Source organism: Furipterus horrens, unplaced genomic scaffold (assembly GCF_987537825.1).
Source record: "Furipterus horrens unplaced genomic scaffold, mFurHor1.1.pri manual_scaffold_12, whole genome shotgun sequence".
NCBI lineage: Eukaryota > Metazoa > Chordata > Mammalia > Chiroptera > Furipteridae > Furipterus > Furipterus horrens.
The window spans coordinates 74320750-74345281 of NW_028327182.1; the positions used below are offsets into that span (position 1 = coordinate 74320750).

The following is a 24532-nucleotide window of genomic DNA, read 5'->3' on the forward strand; positions in this document are numbered from 1 at the left end:
AAAAATATTTCTGACATTACACCAATTTTACCATAAACTCTGCATTTCATTTCCTGGTGAATTATATAAATAACTCCACCTGAACCAGTGTGAGGTTAATAGCAAACATCTGTGTCCTTCAAAGGCCAACTCCTTCCCTGAGTACAGCTGGTCGGCATCAGGCTAAACATCAACTATTTAACACGCTCAAGCTGTGCACCAATAGACGCTGACTGGTGTTCACTGCAGAATACCTTTATGCTTAAAAAAAAAAAAGAACAAACAAGGAAAAGGAGAACACAAGTGTTATTTACCAGTTTATTAGTCATTCCATTTTTCTTCCAAAGAAAATAGTTTCATTGAATACTTGGTGGATTTGGGGGTGGGGAGGGCAGAGGCAGGATAATCAGCTGGGTCCCAGCTCAGCAGTTGAAGCAGAGAAGAAACTTCAAAGGCCGACTTGCTGTTGTTGCTGCCAGTGGGGGTGAGTGATTCCCATCAGTCAGCTTTAGAGAAAAAATGAGGAGTTCATAGTCTCTTGCTTGTCAGGGTTTGATGTTCACCAAACAACCTACCAGTTTTTAGTTATGACTGTCTCTACCTAGTAGACACAGATAAAAATAATCACAGTCAATTTTCATCGTGATTTATTATTTATATACACTATCTTTACAAATCATCAGAGATGGCCAGGTTTGTAATTTGTCCAGATTGTGCCACATGTCAGTGCAGCGAGTAAACTGCTCCTGCTAGATTACATTCTCTGCTCATGGAAATATGCAGTGTGTCTCCTAGAGCAAAGCAAAGTTGAAGAAGATTGTCTCCTTGCCACTCTGCTACCCCAGACTATAATTATAACTGTTTACAATCCTTTTAGTTATACATAGTTTTTAATCCTATGTATAGGTGGTGCATTCACTCATTTGTGAGTTAAGAATCAGTCCATTCTGGTCAACAATTCACCTTGCATAATATACACATTTTTGACTGATATAATTAAATTTTAAAAGAAAACACAATTTCCCTGAATGATTTTATTTGGTCTAAACCTTTTTGTTTAAAATTTATACTCTTTTACTTTACAATTATGAAGGGAAAAGAAAATAATGCTGAAATATTAACTCTAACTCTTAGAATTAAGAATACCTTTGATCCCCTGGTGGGGTGGCTCAGTTTGTTGGAGCATCATCCCATGCACCAAAAGGTTGCGGGTTCAATCCCTGGTCAGGGAACATATACAGGGGAGGCAACTGGTTGATGTTTCTCTCTCTCTCTCTCTCTGTCTAAAAAATTAATCAATATAATCCTTGGGTGAGGATAAAAAAAATACCTTTGATTCAAAAACTATAATTCTTGACCAGTTACCTGAATAGTTAACCTTCTTACCTCTAACCAGCTTTTATTTAAATAAATATGAAAAATTAGGTAAAAACATTTCAATGTACAGTAAAAAATGGTACAAGATATGAGAGTCTTCAGGGAAGCTTATTATGCTAAAAAAATAAAAATAAAAATAAGAAACCAGACAATTACATTAAACACTGATAGTCATATGACCTAAAAGCAAGTTGTTAACACCAATATAGAGGTGTCCGTTTATTTGGCAACATGGCCCCAATATGGTCTAAAGAAGACTCTTATTGTGGAAATGAAACTGTAAGAGTAAAGAAAAAAGCAAACACTTTTAGGAACACAACTAAGGGGGAAAAAACTCCAGAAAGCTTCCGTGATATAGAATAGACTGTCTACTATGCAAGTTCTGAATAAGCAAATAGTTAATTCAATGAGAACACTAATCAGTTGGTTATCCATACTACATTTATTACAGAATACAATCTGAGAGGAAATTATGCCAATGACTGGATTTTCATTTTCTTAAATTTTACAAAAATGTTCAACTCAAAGTGTCATACACTCCAGATTCTCGCTTCCAAAGATGGGTTTTCATTCCTGCCTGACTGTATCCTGAGGAATCAGAAGTCTTCACAAGGTAAAATCACCATTGCGGATTAACAGTTTATCTTGTTTTCAAGATTTTTGAGCCATTTTTTATTTGTGTAACAAACAACTCAGAGATTAAATTTTAAAAAGCAAAACAAAAAACACCAAAAAAGTTGGGAAAAAGTCACAAGTAGAATGATTTTATGGAGACAGAAGGTTTTTTTTTAATGCTGTTCATGATTTAGTAAAATTAGGAGTTTGCTACTATATCGTTTATCAATTACTTGTGTTGGTCATTTCTTGAGAATTCATTCCAATGAGAGCTGCACACTGTCAGCTTGGTTTTGTGGCTGTTGATAGTCATACTTCCTTGCTATTCAAAGACAAAACAAAACAACAATAAAAGAAAAGAAATAGATTTAATAAAATAGTGAAATAATTACTAGCTAATATCATTAAATCACAGTGAAGTCATGAATCTCAGTAAAGAATTAGATTAGAATTAAACAGGGGTCCCCAGGTAAAGATTCCTGCACCACCCCCCCTTTGTGATCCTCTAATTTCTCAACACTGCTGATACCCATTTTTATATGTTTTTATTAATATTTGTATATGAGGATTATTCAGGGCTTAAAATACAGAATAAACAAAAAATAAAATAAAAATAGTATAGAATAAACATTAATTAATCTATTAAAATTAAATGAATTTGGTAATTTCCTTCTTTCTTGCCCCCATTTCCATCTTAAGATAAATTAATAATAATGCTTTTGTTCACATCATAAGGAACTTAACTATATTTTAACTTACAAGCCTAAGAGAGCTATTATTGAACTTTGTAATTAATGTAAACTAGAAGAAAAACAAACATGCAATTCTGTATTCTCTTTGTACTCCTGAGAAATGACTGAAGAATGGTTTTAACCTAAACTAGAGAAAGTATAGGGCTAAAATCTTTATGAATGTTATCCACTGCTTAGCTTTAAAACTTTCAATCTCTTCATTTTTTCTTGGCAAGAAAGAGATACTATTTGTTGACACTACTGGGGGCGGTGGTGAATTCAGATTTTTGTGGCCTTAAGCTTATACAACTGTGGGAGTCCTCTTTAAAAAAAAGACTTTTGTTCGCTATTTCCTCTTGCCGGGCCAGACTTTGTTAGGACTAGGTATGTCACAAACATTGTGAATGACCCAATGTGAAGGGATTCAGTAAACGTGCAAAGCCACACACACACACTGTTTATAAAATGGTTTCCCAAGAGGTTCACATCCTAATCCCCATGATCTGTGAATATGCTACCTTATAGGGCAAAGGGGACTTTGAAGATAGGATTAAGGTAAGGCCCTTGAGAGGGGGAGATTACCCAGGATTATCTGGCCCCATCTGATCACATGGGCCCTTAAAGTCAGAGAGCCTTTCCTGGCTGAGTTCAGACAGAGGGGAAGATACAAAAATGGAAGAAGGATCAGAGAGATGCAGTGCTGTTGGCTTTGAAGATGGAGGAACAAGGCCACAAAGCAAGAAACATGGCTTGCCTCTAGTAACTGGAAATGGCAAAGGAACATATTCTCCTCTAGAGCATAAAGAAAACCCTACCCTGGCTGGTGTGGCTCAGTGGGCTGAGCACTGGCCTATGAAGCAAAAGTTCACCAGGTTTGACTTCCAGTCAGGGCACATGCTTGGGTCCCCAGTTGTGGGTCATGAGAGAGGCAACCAATTGAGGTTTCTCTTGCACATTAATGTTTCTCTCCCCCTCTTTTTCCCTCTCTATAAAAAATAAATATTTAAAAAAACAAAAAAGAAAAACCTGCTGACACAGATTTTATCACAGTAAAACTATTGTAGGATTTTTAACCTACGAAACTGTTAAGCTATTAGAGCAGCAGTAGAAAACTGGCACACCTTACAAAAGATAGGAGTTCTGATAAATTTTATTTTATGCCATTACCATTAAAGAAAAAAAAACTGTACACTAGGTTTATAACTGTATATGTTATACTGCCAGTAATATATTTACCCTGAGTAGCATAAACAAATAGTATCTCTTTCTTGGCTAGGCTTATTTTACTTCATTAGAAAGCATAAGTCTTTACGGTTCATCTGTGTTGTAGTGTATATAAGAATTTTCTTCCTTGTAAAGGCTGAAATTCATTCTACTGTACTTATGTACCATGTTTTGTGTATTCATTCATTCATCAAGGACCCTTGGAGAGTTTCCACCTTTGGCTATTGTGAATAATGCTGCTATGTTAATTTTACATCTTAGCTTGAACTGTAACCCATGCATATTGTACAAAGTGCAGAAGGAACCAAAAAAAGCAATGAAAGTGTGTCTTCCTTCTACCTGATCAGTCATTCTTCCAGCTACCTATCCAGTTGCTTTTCCCTAAGGAAATGCTATTATCAGTTCTTAGGATAAAATGTATGTGAAAGAATTTTCTAGAGGTTTTACTCGTGTAAAATACATACATACATACATACATATATGGTTGGCCAAAAAGTCCATATGGTTTTTTCCATAAAATATAACATATTTTCCATTTTCATGAATAACTTTATTGACTTGGATATTGGGAGTATGTCGGCTATCTCCCATGTGGTATAATGTTGATTGTTCTCAATTAATGTCTCAATATGATCACTATGAACTTCAACTGGTCTACCTGACTATGAAGCATCAGCCAGTGAGAAATCTCCAGCACAAAACTTCGCAAACCACTTTTGATATGTTTAATTAGTCACAGCACCTTCTCCATACACTGCACAAATCTTTTTTGTTTCAGTTGTGTTTTCACATTTCTTGAAATAATAAAGCTAAAATATGTTGCATATTTTCTTCAATCTTCAATATTAAAATGACTACACAAAAATTTATCAATTTTGGTAATTAAAAAAAATAAATGCCTGCTGATATGACAGCCAGTGAACTAAGTGCTACTAGAGTCATCTTATGGAAAAAACCAAAAGAACTTTTCCGCCAACCCAATATTTTTTTCCTATTTTTTACCTAAAATTTCAGTCCTTGCTTCTTTCTGTGCACATATACACACGCACGTTTAAATTTTTACTCTAGATATTTATTTTTTTAAATGTCCAGTCTTTTTCCTTGAAATCCCACATTGTCCCCATCAAGGTAATAATTTTAATAATTCCAAACTTTCCTTCATACTTGGATAATTATATAGAACATTTATACATGCAGATAATACAAGGGATCTTTTGGTCATCTGATTTTAAAAGAGTGGCATTATAATACGTATACTATTATATCTTGCTTTTCTCAACTTAATGGTACACCATGGAAACAACTCCCTTATCCTTTTAAATGGGTGCATAAATGGTTGTGGCTTACAATTCACTGACTCCATGCATTTTAAACTTTGTTTCTTCTTTACTACCTAGATACTCACCATGTCTGGTATTATAGAACATATTAATATTGAGATATGATTTCTGGCCTTGCACATTGATGCCACATGCCATATTCCTAGAAGCCATTCCTATACTGCTTTAGCTTGAAATAATTTAATTATAACAGAAGGGACTGCAAACTCCATAAATACAAACTTGAAACCCCAACTAAAAGTAGCTCCAACTCAACTTTCCCTTAGATCCCCAAAATGCTCCCGGCCACTTCAATGCCATTCCACATGAGGGGAAGTAGAAAGGAGGATAAAATGATAATTTTAATTGATTGTTAAAAATAGCTAATGTTAATTGATTAATTGTTGTTAAATTGTTAACGATGTTAATTGATTGTTAAAAATAGCTAATTTTTGCAAAATTTACAAAAGTAAGATCACATGTACACATTACTGGGGCTCTTCTCAGGGCTTTGGGAGGGGCCTGTACAAGTACGGGGCCCTGAAGCATTCACTTCATGCAAATCTGCCTTTTCTGATACTGTGTTGAGCATCTGAAAAAGGCACTCATTTTTCATTTATCAACTATTTCTGAAAACCTTTTGCTAACTGGATTCAATTCCAAAAAATCTATTTTAAACATGCTTATATATAGTTAAGCACAGAATATACTTACAAATGGAATACATTTCCAGTTGCTGTCTTAAACGAATTTTGCTTATTGTGTCATAAAAGTTGGGCTCTGATAAAGTTTCTGCTGTAGGTGGCACGCTGAATATCCTCATAATTTTTCTTTTATTCCTAAAACAAAACCAATGCAGAAGAGAGATTTCTATTAATAGCTATAGGACTATAATATTCTTGTGATTGTTATAATCAGAAACTACATTTAAAAATTTAAATGGCAAGATTTATTTCGTCTGTGGATGCTTCCTTGGCTCAAGTATTCTTTCTTCCACTAAAATGTATGAAGCTGTACGTGTACAGCCACAGGGCTATAAGAAAGAAAAGAAAGTAGCTGAAGACATCCACTTAATACAAAAGCTCTGTACCTCTGTTGTGCCTCCACTCGCCCCCCCCCAAAAACCCCCCACAAATATTGTAGGGAAACATGCATAAACAAGAAAACGTCAGATTTTCCCCCTTCCTCACATGTCCTCCAAAGTAAAGCTAACTTTCTGGGTTTGATGATACATATAATGTGAGCAGACGTTAATTTGGGAAAAAAATGAATAAGCATGTTTCTTAAATAGCATGGCCTTAGTGGGGCCATCTATTTATAATTGATAACAGCATGCCCCTACTTTTAAAGCAATGGGGTAGGGAGGAGGCAGCAGCTACTTTAAGAGGAAAGCCGCTTCCTGCAGGCAGGCAGGCCAGTGCCGCTGTGTGGAGCCTTCTCCCACGCACCCTCCAGAGTGTAGGTGGCCCACGCGCTATCTGCTCTAGGGCTCAGGCACCCAGGAAAGGTGAGCCTCCGTGTCTGAGAGCACGGATAGGCTCTGAACTATTCCCCAAACCAAACATCAATGATTTATGGATTACTAATTATTTTGAACTATCTAATGAATGCCTTTTTGACTTTGGTAGAGGACACCATAAAGCATGTGGCTATAAGTGGCTATAAGCAGAAGCAACTCAGTTCAACGAAAACTGCTTTTGCTCTTCAAAGCACCTCCCTGGATGTTGTTGTTGTTGTTTTTCACTGTACTTAAAGGAAAAGAGCCAGAGGCAGTGTGGATGAGACCAGTTAAATTATGCTACAGAACCAGGAATTAACGTAGGAAATATTTATTGAGAATTTACACTATGTGGCACACCAGGGACACAAAGGTTAAAGGTCCTCGTTCCTAAGGGACTGAAGTTTTTGTGGAATAAACAGACAATTAGATAATACCAATATTGTTCTAGAAGTGCTATGATGTAGTCTTGCAGAAGAAACAGAAGGGAAAGCTGAAAATGTGCAAAGAGAATTGCTGAACATACAGGAGTTAGTGTTTCTACATTTCAGGGACATGGGCCAAAAAAAAATATGCTCAGCCAAGGGTGGCAGTGAACACAGGCTGGATGATAAAATTGAGCTGTATTAGAAATGATAGAATGGGAGTACAATGCAGCTGGTCTCGGTGCCAGGAGTTGCACGTAAATCTCCACCTCTTAAAGCAACAGGAGTTTCCCAGCCAACCTCAGGGTCCAGTGCTCAAGAGCCCAGTGACAGTGGTTTCATAGTGGGAACAAAAATGCTGATGAATTATTTTTGTGCATTGAATTCAGATAAAACAAACACATGAACAATCCCGCAAAGCTTTTAAATGCACAGTCCCTTATGCCCCCGGAGGTACTCAAAGGTTTACCTCTTGGCATACATGAAGAGACCAAAGCTAACGAGGATCACTACCAAATAAACATTAGTGGCTTCGTTCCAGGCCTCATGAACGCTATAATCGATAGAGCCATCGTCGCCCATCACTCCGTAACCCCCAGGCATGCGGCTGTAAGAGAGAAAGAAAAAAAAAACAGGGTTTGTGTCAGTGGCAAACATACGGCCTGCTGGCCAGCTGCTGCTGTATGGCTCAGGAGCCCAGAATGGTTTTACATTTCTAAACAGATACATTTTAAATGGTTATAATTACCTACATGATACCGTTGACTGTTGCCTTACAGCTCTCAAAGCCTAAAATATTTACAATCTGGTTTTTTAAGAAAAAGTTGGCTAATGCCTGGTCTAGATAACAAAGGCATGTAACATTTTCCTTTTAAAAAAATAATTTATTTATTTGTTTGTTAATTAATTAATTAATTTATTTATTTTTAGAGAGAGGGGAAAGGAGAAAGAGAGGGAGAGAAACATCACTGTGTGGTTGCCTCTCACTTGCGCCCCCAACTGGGGACCTGACGTGCAACCTAGTCATGTGCCCTGACTGGGAATCGAACCAGCGACACCTGGTTCACAGGTCGATGCTCAATCCACTGAGCTGCAGCAGCCAGGGTTCCATTTCCCCTTATTTTCAACTTTGAAACATTACAGCTTCTACATAAAGGTTAAAACTCAGGATTTAAACAATCATATTAATAAAGGGGTACAGGTTGAAATGTCATTGCACACGGTTCCAAACAGTAACTGTCAAGCACATTAAAACAACTGAATACTTTGAAACACACCCCCAAACAACTGGCTGTGATGTTCAGAAAAAAGAGATGCACTCGTGACAGCAGCCTAGAAAAGATGTGACAGCCACAACAATGCTCTTCCACATGCCTCCTGATGCATCTGAAAAATGTTCAGAGCTGCATCTAGTTTTGGCTTGCTGACCAAATGTAGCTGAAAGAAGCTATGGGATAAAAAGTTACTTTTTGCTATTTACACAGCTGTGACTTCTATTCAAGGAAATGCATTCTTTAGACATTCCCACAGAAAATGAGAGTGGTATTAGCAACTGTATCAACTAGCAAGTAAAAACCTAACTGTTTCTTATTTGTGTTTGGGAAGGTAATTGAATTTTTCCTTTAAGGGAAAGCTACTCCTTTTGTGAAGGCCATAAAAGGTAAGTCTAAGTTAAATGACCTAACATGTGAAAGAAATCCAGAAGTGTTATTTTAGACATTCTATAAAAAGGAGAGAACCTGAACAAACAATAGGTAACAACTGTACTATGGTTTTAAAGAACAAAACAGTCATTTTCTAATATAAAGAAAAAGAGCATCTGAAATGTTCAAGAAATTGTTTTGCATTTTTCCCTATTCTATAACAACAAAGGCATTGCAGACATTCACCCCCTAAAACATCTTGTAATCTGCCCTGTAAGCCTCCAAAATACCCTTTAATGCAGATTTGGCTCAGTAAGTTAGTGTGTATTAAGGACACTGTTTTCTTTCTTATAGTGTGCCTCTGCATAAAGTGAATGAAATTTCCCCAGAGGTCTACTCCTAAGCCATTTGGCATCTCTGTCCCTTGCTAACATCTTAAGTCTTTGTCAGACATTGGGGGCATAATATACTCATTTACAATAAAGTGAGTATCATGAATGGCCATTTAACTTAAACTGTCAACATTGAGGGCAAGAATAATTCCTCTAAAACATCTACATGAATATAATATGTCTTAAAAAAATTAGCCAGGGAATAATAAAAACAGAACTTACTTCAAATTATATATAGCAATTTATAGATGCAAAATCTAAATTTCTATATATTAAAGTCTGGTTGTGAATTTTTTTTAAAGAGAGTAAGAGGCACAGGGGGATTTGACATAGTCAAAGTTTCAATTCTTAGTCCTTAAAACTAAACTCCAGAGTTTCTCTGAATATAATATTATGATTGATAATAAGTAATCAATCTATTTTAGAAATGGAAACTTTTGGAGGACTAGAGACTAATAATTCTTTATGATTTATGGAGCCTAGAATTTTGTTGGTGCCAAAACATAAAATAACAATGACTGTGTTTGGAAAAAAGAGATGACTTTAGATGTCTGATTTGAGATGCTGAAGAAGGTCTGGAACAATTATGCAGCAAGGGCGGTAGGTTTTATGATTGAGAGTTATTAACAAATCAGAGAAGAAACAGAAAATATATAGTAATGGCCACTAGATCATATCTGACAAATTGTTTCCTACCCATTTTCTAATACCTGAATGGATCTGAGCCAGTTAATTTCTGGCTTTGATTTTTCACAAAATTCTGTTCCTGTGCCACTCAATAAATGGTATATTCCTAGAGGGCTTACAAAAATGCCAGTCTATAATTACAGAGGCTTTCAAGTTACTGCTGATCCAGATGGTAAAAATTTAATGTGAATTATGTAACGTATATTAGACAACATCATTGCTATGCAATGACACTACTGTTCCACAGTTCCAGGGAAATGCACTGAGTTTTTTAGTATTTGTCATTGTGAAAGTTCTGCATTTAGGGCAGACCTTTTCTGTCCAGCCCTCCATTATGACCAATGGCATGACTTTGTAAGATTGCCAGAAATAAAGAATGGTTCTGTCCAAAGTCACAGACCCATGGCTCACAGTGTCCTGAACTATGACCATCCCCTTCCAGCGTGCCACAATCTAACCAAGTGCACACACATACACCTGCTGAGCGGTAACTGCATACCACCAAGGCCTTCCTCTTGATTCTAAAGCAAAATGCCCAAAAGGTATTACAATGGTTCATTCCTGGCAAGTTAATGTTTCAGCAAGATCACATGTGCTTGGGTCATGATTCATTGATTTCTCAAATTTGTCATTTGAGAAAACTAAACTTTTTCACGTGTTTTTCCTGTACAGTAATGCTTGAACAATTTCAGTAGGGAGATCCTAGGATCAGATGAATAAAGTCCCATGTAAACATGAGTATCCAGAGATAAAGTTGCCAAAATGTGACACTAGGGTTTAGTTTTAGTTTGATAAACTTTTATTTATTATTTTTTATTTTTTATTTTTTAAAGATTTTATTTATTTTCAGAGAGAGGGGAAAGGAGAGAGAAGGAGAGGGAGAGAAACTGATGCATGCAAGAAACATCAGTTGGTTGTCTCTTGCACACCCCCAACTGGGGATCCGGCCCATATCCCAGGCATGTGCCCTGACCAGGAATCGAACTGGTGATCTTTCAGTTCACAAGCCAGCGCTCAATCCACTGAGCCACACCAGCCAGGGCGTTTGATAAACTTTTAGACTGAGTACTAGAACTTTTCTAGGAATCATTGATTATAAGTTTTAAAATTAGTTCCCTGATACCATGTCTAGGTGGTTCTAAAACTGAGTATCACCTGTCATCATGTCTTGAATATTATCATATTTGTCTCAATACTTTTTCATTTCAATACAAATTCAGATTAGAAACACATATAGTTACAAGAGTTCCTCATAGCACAATCCATGCATAAATGTGATTTTTTTCCCCTCTCAGACCTCTGAAACACTATAAAGGTTTGGGTTTCTGACGCAGATTACAAGCTAATAGGCCTTCAGGAGGAAGGAACCAACGAAAGGCACGCAATTAACATTTGAGGGTTTAGGTGCTGGGCAATTCACATATTTCTTTAAACTTCACAACCACAGTGCTGGGAGGCACTCCACTGTACAGAAGCAACCAGGATGGTGGTGGTGGACACAATAGTATGACTTGCCCAAAGTCATACAATCTAGGGAGTGGAGCGGAAGGGCTGTCACTTGCATCTGACTCCCAAACTTTTAACTCTTCCAGTCCTGACCCCAATCTTGGGAGACCTGCTCCTCCCGGAAAAACAAATCCGGTTGAGCCGGTACAGAGTATAATTTTTTCTTAGGAAGTGGCCGCAGGCTGGAGCCTCCAGAGCTGCCAGATCTTGTGAGTTTCCGCCGCTCGCGGTCTGCGTGTGATTCAACCTTTAAACACTCCTGCTAAACCCCAGCCAGCGGGGGCCATCGCACCCGCCCTATGTTTCCATTGCATTGCACTGCGGCTGTTTCAATTTGTCTGCGTTTCTGGAATTCCGAGCGTCACTATTCCCTACTACCCTGAGAGGGTCCGAGCAAAGGCGAAGCAGGTAGAAGGAGCCTTCAAGCCCACCACTGGGGGCGTGGTGCCGGAGACCTCCATCACCCCTCCCCTCCCCTCCCTTCCACTCCCCTCCCCAGTGAGTTCGGGGCGGGGCGACGGGGCGGCGCGAGGGCAGAGGCGGGGCTGGGTGACGCGAGATTGGGGCCCGGGAGGCACAGGGACACCAGTCCACTCACGCTGCTCGCTCCGGAGGCGGCAGGCGATCAGGCTGCTCTGCTCGGGGCCCTTTCCTCGGGAGTCGGGGTCGGACTCGCGGAACCGGTTACCGCACGGACCTGAACGACCTCTGCGTTCGTCATTTCCTGCCGGCCCCTCGGTTTCCGGATGAAACAAGGAATCAGGTCTTTCCCTCCCCCCCCCCCCGGCCCCCCTTTCAGTTTTTTGAACGGGAGAGACGCAGCGACGGGCCCGGTGCCGCCCCCGCGCGCGTGAGTGGAGCCGGGCTCCCTTCCCCTCCCCCGTGGCGCGTCACCGCCAGGCCCCGCCCCCAGCCCCGACCCCGCCGGGGCTGCGCGCGCCGTCCTCTGCTAGTGCCCCTCCGCGAGATAGTCGTCACCCCGGGAGGGCTGGTCTGGTCGGCTGGTCTGGCTGGGGCGTCTAGTGTTGGTGGGTCTCGCTGCCCGGCCTGGGAGTCCACGCGGACTAGCCGTGGTGTGCTAAAACCGGGTGGGAAGTAGCAGGGGCAGGTCATTACCCGGGACTAACGTGCCTCTTCCCATTTCGACGCGCCGCGGGCATGATTCTCGGCGTGGGAGGAGGGAATGTGCATTGTCCTACGAATCGAGATTAGGCTTGGAGACACAAAGATTTTCTTTTTTCATAACAAGGGCGTAGGGTTACTTTTAACATTTGCCTTAATATTTATTTAAGAAAGCATATGCTGTCCAAACGGTCTTTTCATTTTCCCTATCATAATACCTAATGCGTGGTTGAGACTGTTGAAGTGCTTTAAAAAAATGGATGCTCTAATATTGAATGTTTAAGTGACTTTTGGGTATTTAAAGATTTTTATATGGGGACTTGAAAAAGGTAACATTTTCTAGCATGAGACAGGTAATGAATTTATATAGGATTCCAGTCTGAGTATTGAAGTTATCAGATTTCAGTGCTTGGTGCAGCCTTGCGAATCAATGACCACTTATCCACGTGCTTGAGGTCTTAACTGTTCCTTTTGAGCTAGTTCTGTAGGATCAGCTGACTGCTAATTATAATTCATGCTAGACCATGTAGAGGTTGTATTCTTAATTGAAAAGCAGAGATAAGAGCTAATATTTAACACTACCCCTTAGGAAGTTTTCTTTGATTCTTTGTGGATCATTTTGTTACATTAAACTCACCTTTGTCTAGATGAAGTGCATTATTTGCTACACTAACATACTGACTTTATTTATAGTATTAATGAATGTTATACATATATATGCATAATTATATATTATTTTACAACCACTCAGTTTGATTATAAAGTTGGAAAATTAGTAACAATATTAATGGGCATTGTTGAGTACTGATTGTTTGCCAGGCCTGTGCCAAATGGTCTACATGCTTTATCATATTTAATCTTGCAGGATAACTTTTTGTATAAGCAGAGGTTGCTCAAAAATATTTGAATACATGAGTTTGATTTGAATGTGTCCATATGTGGAATATGTACATTAATTACTGCTGTTTCTGCTTTTGTAAATTAAGGGTTAACAAATGACAGTGAAACAGGAAGGATAATTTTCCAATACCAAATCAAGGAAAAAAAAGTGGGCTGGCTATTTGTTAAGTCTTGACATTCATAGCTTTGAGTGTTAAGAATGTTGTATACATGCAGGGAATCTACTTAATTTTTCAGTTTACTTGTAAATATCTTAAACATATTCAGTGTTGAGTCTAGTACTTTGTGCATGGAGAAGTTAAGTTTTTGGTTGGATTTAATTAAGCAGCTTTGACTTCCTTAAGAAGTGTATTTTGACTCTTTCCACAGATATAATTTAATGATTTATGTAGGCATAACAATGATGAGAATGGTGGTGGGATCCATTGATTTGCTTCTTGTGAGAGTAGAAGTAGTTTAAAAGACTGGAGAGGATGAGGGAAGTACTTGAAAATGTGTTTTATTTGTGACTAGAGCCCATTGGAATTTATCTACCTTCGGATTCTAATTGTTCATCACTGGTGAGAAAAGATTTTGAGACTGCTTTGCCAATCAGTATTTATAAGAGGGTTTCTTTACTTAAAGGCATCCTCTTTGGGGAGGGGAGGAGTGGAGAGTTGTCATCAATGGGAGGGTATAAGAAGAAAAAGATACATGTGTGTTCTTTCGGAGTTAATACTTGCACCCATCTTGACTGATTCCTACCACCACATTCATCTGCAGGCATTTTCCTGGTAGATATTTGATATTTGTAGGCAGCCACTTGGAGGTAAAGTAGAAGAAGGAGGGGAGGGGGATGGAGACAAAGTACAGGGGTATACAGCAAAGCATTAGTGGTTACATTTGGATGGAATTTAGGAGCTGGGCCTTCACAGCTTATTTTACGAAAACAGAATAAGATTGACTGTATGTGCTTGTAAATCTCCTGTATGTTATTTGTATCCAGAAATGTGGCGAATACCCCTTTCATGTGCTTCATAAGCAGTGGAACATATTTAGAGTACAGTGCATGGGAAGTTACTGGATTTTTCATTGCAGCCATTTCTGCACGTTTGTCATTATTAGAAAGCCGAAGTGACCCGTAAGGCCAGCATTGGCATTGAAGTAGTGTTGTGTTTCATGGGATGGGAAGACCAGTCCTTCTCATTCCTTACTTCAAAACTTGGTTCTCACACGGAGTGCCTTTTAAGCTTCCAGGGTGCAGGGGCCTTCTCTGTGTCACTCATTGCCATGTCCCTAGAGCCTAGCATATGGAAGGGGCTGAGTGTATATTTGTGAAATGAACAAAAATACGTTGGGATCTTCTGTCTTCTTTCTGCCAGTGAAGGTCCCGCTTACTATTCTTCTCCACGGCATTTGCAGCCCATGATGAGCCCTTTGAATGTTAGCTGTTTATTTTAGTTGGTTGTATGTTAGTTGGGCAAACATCGTGTACACATGTGAAACAGTATAAGAATCTGGAGCTAAATTAGACTAATAATAATAGCTAACATTTATGTAGGGCTTATATGTGCCAGACACTGTCTTAGGTGCCTTTACACATTAATTTATCTGACTCACAACAATTCTTTGAAGCAGGTGCCATTATAATCCCATTTTTAAAAGAGGAAACTGAGGCACAGCTAGGTAATGAAGTTACTTCCCGAAAATCAAAATGCAAGTAATGAGTAGGGAGACGTGGAATATGAGCCCAGGTAGTCTGGCTCTTGAGTCAGTGTGATTTCTCTGGGCAATTTTACTTTATCAGAAACAGAAGAGAGATCTAAAAGTTGACACCACTTTCTCAGCTGTGAAAGGTATTCTTAAAAATTTCAAAGCATAAAAGATCGCAATGACTCTGAACTGCAGAAATAATGCTTCATTTTTCAGTGAGCAGCAGTTGATAATGAAGTGGTTAAGGGGACATTGAAATGAGAAACTGAATCTTGAATCTCGAGTCTCAAAGCTGAGTGAAGACTATATGTAACTTTTTAGGTATGGAATTTTAAAACAGTAATTAATTCATCAGGACATAGACAGTGACTGTTTAATTTAGTGTCAGAAAACCAATATGAAATAAAATAATATTGAATGACACTGGATATCTTAGTATTTTTCTTTTTAAAACACTAGAATTAAACTAACAGTAGTAATTTATCAGAATGTATTATTAACAGTTTCCTGTGTCCTTTTATTTGCTTTGTTATGTGAAATCTTGAAATCTTGATCCACTTTTTCAGCTTGTCTTGGGGCCAGGAGGCCTCTTCAAACCAAGTAATATTTCTTTGGTGGAAAAAATACCCATAAAATTATGCTGTTGATTTGGTAAAAAAAAAAACAAAAAAAAACAAACCTGGAGTGAAGTCATTTTAAAGCCATGTGGAATTAGACGACAGCCTACAAACAAAATCCAGCAAGATGAAGAAAAATGGTATTCTCTGAAAGCCCAGTTTTATATCCCTTTGTTGGGAGCTGACAGTATTATTTTGGGGGTGTAAGGCATCAACAGAGTCACTGACTCTAAGTGACTTGCACAGATAGGGGAATACATACATCACCCCACCCAGAGCCCAGGAATCAGAGGAGGAAGTGCCCTTGAATGAAGCGTGGGCCACAAACCTGGTTAGCAGCCAGGGAGGACACACACTCTGCAGGTATAGTATTCTGTGTGCTACAGATCACTTCTGCTGGCTAGGAGGTCGTGCATTTTGTCTTGGGGGTAGCTTTATGATTTGAGTGAGTGAAGAAATGACATTTGCTGCTGTCATTTTAACATCATATATTTTGGGATGGCCTGTCACAGAAGCAACTTATAACTTATGAATATTGTCCTACAGTCTAAATACCCAAGGAAATCTGTACTGCCCCATTTTATGAATTTTGGGGCTATAGAACTAGACCCTGTACATGATCTAGTGTGGTGGTTCTCTAAGTAGGCATGTACATCAGAATGACCCCAGGTTTATTGTAAAAGAACTGAGGTCTTAACCTGACCCCAGCCTGAGCATCTGTATTTTAAACCACTCACCCCCTGTAAGAGGAACCAGCCCTGTATATTATAAGTAAGAAAGTCAGGGCAAAGTCAGATGGCTTACTTATAGCTGCTTCAGTGGGACCAAGATTTTTTCACCAGATATGTAATTTCACAATTTTATGGCAGAGAGAAATTTTCTAGGTCAGTTTAGTAGCCCATTTTATATCTCAGTGAAAACCCTGCTTGCTCATGTCATTTCCAAATAGTATTTTCTCAAAGCCCATCATTATCCTGGCCATGGTAAAATTCAAAAAGACAATCACCAGAATTTCTCAACAGTTTTAACTAATTTTTAAAATTAATTTTAGGCACTGTCAATTATTTGGAGTATTTTTTATTGTATACCCTGTGATGCCCTCTTAAATTTTTGGGAAAATAATTTAAAGTCGAAGTGAAAGATTAAAATTTTTTGTTTGACTGAAATGTAAGAGAGAAATGTGTGAGAATTTGCACTGCTTTTTTTTAGAGTTTTGTATTTTTAAATGTGGTTGATTTTAAACTTTTTTTTTTTTTTCAAGGCATCTTACGTTGGAACCAACACAATTTGGCTTCCATGTCATCTTTGAGTATGAGAGAGAATCCTACTTTCAGCGTGTCCGCAATAGAGACCGAAGAACCAGGTTTGTTCCTTCAAGATGACTGCTCAAGCCTGCGGAGCAGCAACCACTTCCAGAAATAAATAATAATGTCAGATACCTATGAGTGGACTCTATGGCCAAGAGACTCATTAAAATATTCATGGAAGAATGGTACAAAATGGAAGAAATGGCAGATTTCAGGAAGGATTTTTGAGCAGCTGAAAGAAGATAGTTCTGAAAATATGAGTGACAAGATGCTAGCACGTTTCCTTATATGTTTCTTATATTATCTTTGTTAACCCATCTGCTTTTGCATATACTATTTTAGTTATTTTCCTCAACTGCCATAGTTAGGAATGTGCTTATAATCAGAATTTTATTCTGTGTGAATAGAGAACTAGTAGGTATAATAGGAGAAATAGTAAAATTTATTAGGATGTTGACCGCTAGAAATTGACTTTCACTGAATAATGTTGAGTAATTGCTTTTTCCTAATGATGTGTTGCTGTCACAGACTTGGTGGCTTTAGAGTCATCTTTGTCCACTCTCAGCCTCTGTATGTGCCTTCTTATTCCTTGCACAGTCTTTTAGACTGATGACCCTTTTTTTTTCCAGTGTAAAAATAAGAACTATATCTTCATAAACAGACCTTTGGTATGGTTGCTCTTCCACCCTAGGTTATTCTCTAGGATCAAGAATAGAACAATTGCCTTTCTTACACAGAGTTGTTGTTGTTTACTATTTTTAAGTTCTTATTTAACATTTTGCTTTCATTTACTGTTTCTAGATGGAAATGAAGGAATAACTTTTCAGCTACCTGGGAGACCAGAATAACATGGGCAGCAAAAATCTGTAGAGAATTTACAGCACATCTTAACTGTTACGGTTTTAACCTTGATTTAAGCCTCCATCCAACTTCTTAGTAGTGAGGATCTCTCCCAATGCTGATTGATAAGCCACACACACACACACACACACACACATGAGAGGGGAGAGAGAGAGAAAGCTTTTGTAATTAACAAATTGGTCGTTAAGATCATTAATGTGTTGGTGTGAAAATTAGTTTGTAGGTTAGAGCAAAGATAATTAACTGACATAAGAAAATTTTATTGTTTTCAGCTCTTTTTGCAACCAAGTCAGTTGACCTCATCAAGAACTTTCTCCTCTGTAAATTGATGAAACCTTTATTCTTATGTATCAAGTTTTACCCAAGAAAGAGAAATATAAGCAAAAGAACAGATTTTAAAATTTAATAAAGTGAAATTCCAGAAATAATTTTTAAAAGATAGTTCCTTCCTCAATGTGCCTGTTTTACTTCATCCCTTTAACCTCCTTTCTACCCTATCTGCTTTATCACCTGCTTTTCATCTGTCCATAATTTGTTTGGTGTCTTCGCATTTTGCTTAATTCTTGCCTTTTCCCTGATTTAGCTTCCCATTGAAAATCTTTTCTACTCTCTTTCCTCTCTATTTCCTTGGGTGTGCCTCCTTCCCAGTCTGTTACCTCCAGGCTTTTGTTGCTGTCTCTTGTAATCCAGCTCCTGTCATCTCCAGCTGCTGCCTGTCTTACCCTTCACCTCTGTCCACTTTACTTCCTGTCCACCTACATTCCCCTCTTCTCCGGTCAGGGGTGATCTCTTCTCTTCTACCACCTCTGTATACCTCTATCTCTGTAGCTCACTGATCCTGTTACGTGTTTTGTCTAGCTCTGATTTCTTCTCATCTCCAAATTGATACTTTCTTCCTGCACTTTTTAGTCATTGCACATTAGGTTCTGTCCCTAGGTGGTAGGTATCCCGAAATGGATTTGTTGTCAGTATTTGCATAGAACACGGATCTTGGCTGTGTATTTCCTGGGTAGCCAGGATGAATCAATTATTATTAATTTTTCTTGGAACATTGAGCTTCCTGTGTTTCCTGCTTCTAAGAATTAGACTGGTCTTCTAGAAGACTAATACCAGATTTAAAGAGAGTCATTTTAACTCTTTATTCAAGAGTTCATAATTGAATTCACTCCCTTGTCTTGAAAGATTTTAAAGACATCCAAAGCAGGTTTTGGGATCAGATGGGAAGAGGAAAGTAAATACTATAAAAGGGTTGATAGTCAATTTCTAGGACTAGAAAGAAAATTAAAATTACAAACCACATGCTTTAACATTTGTTAGGTAAAAGGTTCCTTAAAAGAATAAGAAGTGTCAGGAATTCTTTTAACTAGGTCATCTGTATTTTGATGTTTCCTTTTAAGTTCTAAGACCTTTCTTTAATGTTTAACAAAACAGAAACTGAATCTTAAAATCTTAAAAATATTTTATTTTGAGAGGCTTGATGTCTGCTTAAGTATTACCCTGTCATTTTGTAATTTTACTGCAACATTCTCAAAATGCCATTAACAACTGGCTGTGTAGGTTTCTTGTGTGAGAAAGCATGTTAAGTTGTATGGTCTTGCCCCTCTGGACTCTAGTGGTGGTGTAATGAAAAAGTAGTTTATTGGAAAAATTTTATTTTATGCTATTAATGAGTTAAATTGCCTTTATAGTTTTCTTTTACCTTTGTATATACTGTGAATGTGGTGCTTTCCTGTAATTCAGTTTTCTATGATGTGTATAAACTGGAGGTAGACTAATGAGAGTGTAGATGTATAGCTTTATTAAACTTAAGAAAGAAAGACCCTATACATCACATAATGTAGTGTCTAGTAAGTTTTAAGAACAACCCTACAAGTCGAGGGTGATCATATTGACTAATCTTTCTTCTGAGGCTTTCTTAATTGTTTTGGTAGTTGTTGGGTATCTTGAAGCTAAAGGAATGGGTAATGTTTTGATCATAGTGCTGTGATATTCACCACTCATGAGCGGCTAGTAAAAACATCAGAACCATAATTAAACTACTAACAAGAAATTTGTGTAGATGTACTAAGAACAGGACTGTTCTGGGATTACAAAGAACTAACATAGTAGAGAACTTTGTATAGGAATATACTCTTATTACCTAGATAATGCTGCTCGAAGGCTTGATATTCCCATCTTAAACTTTTATGGTTTTTAAGAAAACTAACCTTATTAAAAAAACGTTATAGTCAATCCCTTCCCTTTTTTTAAAAGAGAAGTTTATTTAACTTGATCTGTTTGCCAGAAGTAGATCTCAGTGATAGTTGATTCTTCCCATAAATCATATCTATTCTCAGATCATGTAAAATTTGTTACAATTAAGCATATTTGACAAAATATGCCCCAGGCTTCTAAAATATTCCTTAAAAATGACGTCATTGGAACAGGTCTCTGTAATATAACTTCTTTCAGGAAGGCTGGAGTAAGACTTAATTGGATACAGAAGCTTTGGAGTATCTTATAAAATCAGTCTTTGTATAGTTGTAATCCCAAAACTGGGTTGAGTATACCAGCCTGAATATAGTTCTTGGATTATATCTGTGTTTTTGTTATTTTTAAAGGTGTTTGAATCAACTTCATTTAACAGAACCAAACTGAACAGTGTGCATATTCTAATGTAGCAGAAAAAATTGGCACAGTGATTTAATATTATTTTTTTATGATTAATTTCTTCCTAAAGCAGCAGGTCTTTAAAATATGGGTCTGAGTCCTAGCCTATATGATAAATTAGGTTGAGTAAACTTTTCGCTTGAATCTTCTGATTTTGGTTGTTTGGCTTTGTTATAAAATTTGACTAATTCATAGACTTGTCTATTGTATTGTGATTTTGTATATTATAATGGTTGTATTTCGGGTCATTTTAAAATGTTAATATTGAGACAAGACTCCCAGCCCAGAATTTTGATAAACATCAAAATATATGTCCTGTGTAAAACCTCTTTATTAAAGTTCATTAGTTATAAATAAGAGATTTTAAATAAGTTTAGTTTGTATTTTATGGCTGGTGTTAATTTGTATTGCCATGACATTCATAAATAAGGAAACTGTATTTCCATAGAATGGGAGGCTTGGTGTATTAATATTCAAAACCTTAGTTTAAGCTGGTTATGATTTAAAAATGGCTTTTGCTTCTATTTTCTGGAAGGTTTTCAGTAGTCCTGTGGGCATGTTAACAACAGCATGTTTAATCACCATAGCAAATATCTAGTTAGCAGAGATATCTGGGAAATTGCTGCAGATGATGTACTGGGTTGGCCAAAAAGTCCATTACTTTTTTCATAAAATAAAAGACACATTTTTTATTTTCACCAGTAACTTTATTGATTTGGATATTTTGAGTATGTTGGCTATTTCCTGCTATTTGCTTCTAGTGGGTAGAGGCCAGGGGTGCTGCTAAATATCTTCCAATGCATAAGACAGCCCCACAGCAAAGAATTATTTGGCCAAAATGTCAGTAATACCAAGAAACTTGGCGAATCACTTTTGATGTTTGATCAGTCACAGCACCTTCTCCATATACTGCACAGATCTTTTTTTGCATTTCAGGTGTGTTTTTACCTTTCTTGAAATAATAAAGCGTAATATGCCAAAAATGTTGCATTTCTTCTTCCATCTTCAATATTAAAATGGCTGCCAAAAATTCACCAATTTTGATGTTTTTTTTTAATGCATGCTGATATGACAACTGTCACAATACAATCGTAACAAAATTGTTTTGAATGAAGTTAAAACAGCTAAGCATTACTAGAGGCATCGTATGGAAAAAACGTAAGGACGTTTTGGCCAACCCAATAGAATGAGCTGAGGTACTGGTTTTGTCTCATTGCTCCCTGTTACGATTTCTTTGAAAAACTAAATTTTTTTCTGATAGTTTTATTTTTCTTGGATTTTTAAATTATTATGGATCTCAATAACAGTTACCATTATGGAGTCTGCATAGGGTCAGGCTCTTGACATACGTTGAACTCTGCTACTACTTATATAATTTGATGTTATGAAATATATTTTATATAATATATATTTGTATATGGTACATAATGTGTTTATATTGATAAACGAGTGAATAAATGTTAGGGCAGTTCTGCAGATCAATAGGTTTGTTGGGAGCATTGCATTTTCCCGACTATAAAGATGAGGAAGTTGAAAGAGGTTGTTGAACTGCTTAAGGTCACACCAATGGTAAATGGTGAAACCAGCGTTTTACTCAAGGTGTGACGAAGTCGGTTTTCTATATTGCCTTTTAGAATATTCCCCCTTTGAAAAAGTAAAATTTAGTGGTTTCATAAATGCATATTAAATTGAGCTATTCTGCACTGTACACCTAATTTTTTTCTTCAATAAAATAATTTGATTCCTGATTATAGAAATAATGGGGCTCAATATTAAAAGTAATAAATGCTTAGTGAAAAAATAAAGCCAGATAACACGGAAAAGTATAAAGGGGGGGGGGTTGGTGAAAACCACTAGTAATTATACCACCAAGACAGTAACATTTTGATGGATAGCCCTGGCCAGTGTGACTCGGTTGGAGTGTCATCCCGTGCCGGAAAGGTTATGGGACTGATTCCCAGTCAGGGCACATGCCTGAGTTTGGGTTTGATCTGCTGTCCCGGTAGCTACAGGAAATGGCCAGTTGGTGCTTTACTCTCGCATCAGTGTTTCTCTCCCTTTCCTTTCCCCTCTAAAAAGCAATGGAAAAGTGTCCTCAGGTGAGGATTAAAAAAAAAAAAAGATTTTGATGCATAGTTTCCAGATCTTTCGGTGTATAAATAAATGTATGTATATTAAAAATATGTTCATCACATTGCATGTTGTTTAATAACTCTTACTATGTATGGGCCATCATTCCACATCATAAGTTTATGTCTTCATTTACTTTTTTTTTTTTTTTTTTTTTACAAATAACCCTTTTATTTTCAAATGGCTTTAGATTTATAGGAAAATTGCAAAGATAGTTCAGAGAGTTCCCAGTCTCCCCTATCATTAACATTTTACATTAGTGTGATATATCTGTTCCAATTAATGACCAATATTGGTATATTAACTAAAGTTTATACTTACTCAGATTTCCCTAGTTTTTACCTTATGTCTTTTTCTGTTCCAGGATCCCATCCAGGATTTCACACAATATTTAGTCATCATGTTGCCCTAGGCTTTTTTTTTTTGGCTGTGACAGTTTCTCAGACTTTCCTTGTTTTTATAACTGTGACATTTTTGAGGAATACTGGTCAAATACGGCAGATTTGCCCCCCCCTCCCCCATTGGGATTTGTCTGATGTTTTTCTCATGGTTAGACTGGGGTGGTGTGTTTTGAGGGGGAGACGACAGGGGTAAGATACCATTTTCATTACGTTGTTTCAAGGGTGCATAGTTTCTGTATGACTTATCTCTTTTGACATTTACCTTGACATCCTGGCTGAGGTAGTGTTTCTCAGGTTTCTCTACTGTAAAGTTACTCTTTCTGTCTTTCATTTTATGCTCTTGGGAAGGAAGTCAGCCCACACTTAGGAAGCAGGGAGTTGTGTTCCTCCTGTTGAAGGCAGAGGTAGAGTATCTGCATATGTTACTTGGAATTCTTCTGCTCAGGAGAGGTAGCTTTCCTCCCCCATTTATTCAGTCATTTATATCAGTGTAGGCTAAAGGATATTTATACTTTGGGTTACCATCCAGTACAACTTTATTGCTCTAATTGTTGCCGTTTGGCCTTTCAGAGCTCTGTCAGTTGGTTCCTGTGCCCCTTTGCCATGGCCCTATCATTGTGTGTTAATATCTTCATTTTTTACTTAGCTGCATGGCATTCCATTGTAAGAGTATGCCATAATATATTTGATTAATTCCTTATTATGAGGGTAATTTGATTAGCAAATTTTTCACTATTTAAACAGTGATGAGCAGTCTTCAAAAAATATATGCAGTACTGTTTGACAGTTCAGGAAAAATTGCTGTGTTAAAGGGACTGCTTACTTTACATTTTATGTGATATGTGACTCTTAAAGATTCTTACACGAGGAGTGAGCATTTTCACTTTATCAGTGGGTAATAGTGGCTTTTATCACGTTAGTTGCCTCCCCCCCCTTTTTTAAAAATATGATCAGAGGGGGTGGCACCGATGTCCAAAGAGCTGCTCCAGGTCATGCCTTGTTTTGAAACACCTGTGCCTGTCTTCTCAGGACAGGATCAGTGATTATAGACAGTTACCAGGCTACATTTAAACTCAACTCAGTGAAACAAAACAGCATTCTCAATGAGTAAAAATTGGAAGCAGCCTTAGAAATCATTTAGAAAAAGGAAACGTACTACTAGGTGAGATGATTTGCCTGGGAATATGCAGTAGCAGACGCATTTAAGAATCTGGATTTCTTCATAAATCTTGTAATTTCTTATTACATGGGTATATTTTAAATCCCATGTAAGGAGATACAACCCTTTATGTTGGAAAATTTCAAACATATACCAAAGAAGACAAAATAGTGTAGTTAATCTCTTCGTTCCCATTACCCAGCTTTATCAGTTTGTGGCCAATCTTGTTTAAAACTCACACAATATTATTTTAAAGCATATCCCAGATACTAAGTCATCTGTAAATATGTTAATATAT

General features: G+C 37.5%; 2 protein-coding genes across 6 annotated transcripts in view; one reads left to right on the forward strand and one right to left on the reverse strand.

The window, feature by feature from the left end:
• Positions 1–283: 283 nt before the first annotated feature.
• Positions 284–12123, reverse strand: SMIM19 (small integral membrane protein 19). Of its 3 annotated transcripts, none has more exons than XM_090258756.1 (4): positions 7638–7775; positions 5960–6084; positions 2205–2293; positions 284–485 (listed from the first exon to the last, which is right to left on the reverse strand). In XM_090258756.1, the coding sequence occupies exons 1-3, from the start codon at positions 7769–7771 to the stop codon at positions 2229–2231; spliced, it is 324 nt and encodes a 107-aa protein (XP_090114882.1). In that variant the 5' UTR covers positions 7772–7775; the 3' UTR covers positions 284–485; positions 2205–2228. The 3 variants fall into 3 exon arrangements, with proteins under 3 accessions (XP_090114882.1, XP_090114881.1, XP_090114884.1); XM_090258755.1 differs by having other exon boundaries at positions 284–580; XM_090258758.1 differs by lacking the exon at positions 284–485 and adding an exon at positions 11995–12123 and having other exon boundaries at positions 1780–2293.
• Positions 11979–24532, forward strand: part of SLC20A2 (solute carrier family 20 member 2) — a 102535-nt gene continuing 89981 nt past the window's right edge. Inside the window, exons 1-2 of one of the 3 annotated variants that reach the window (XM_090258749.1) lie at positions 15774–16090; positions 16989–17090. The gene's annotated coding sequence lies outside the window, so the exon portion shown is untranslated. Of the gene's footprint in view, positions 12160–12200; positions 12247–15773; positions 16091–16988; positions 17091–24532 lie in introns of those variants that run through there. The other 2 variants (XM_090258751.1, XM_090258752.1) reach the window with 2 other exon arrangements.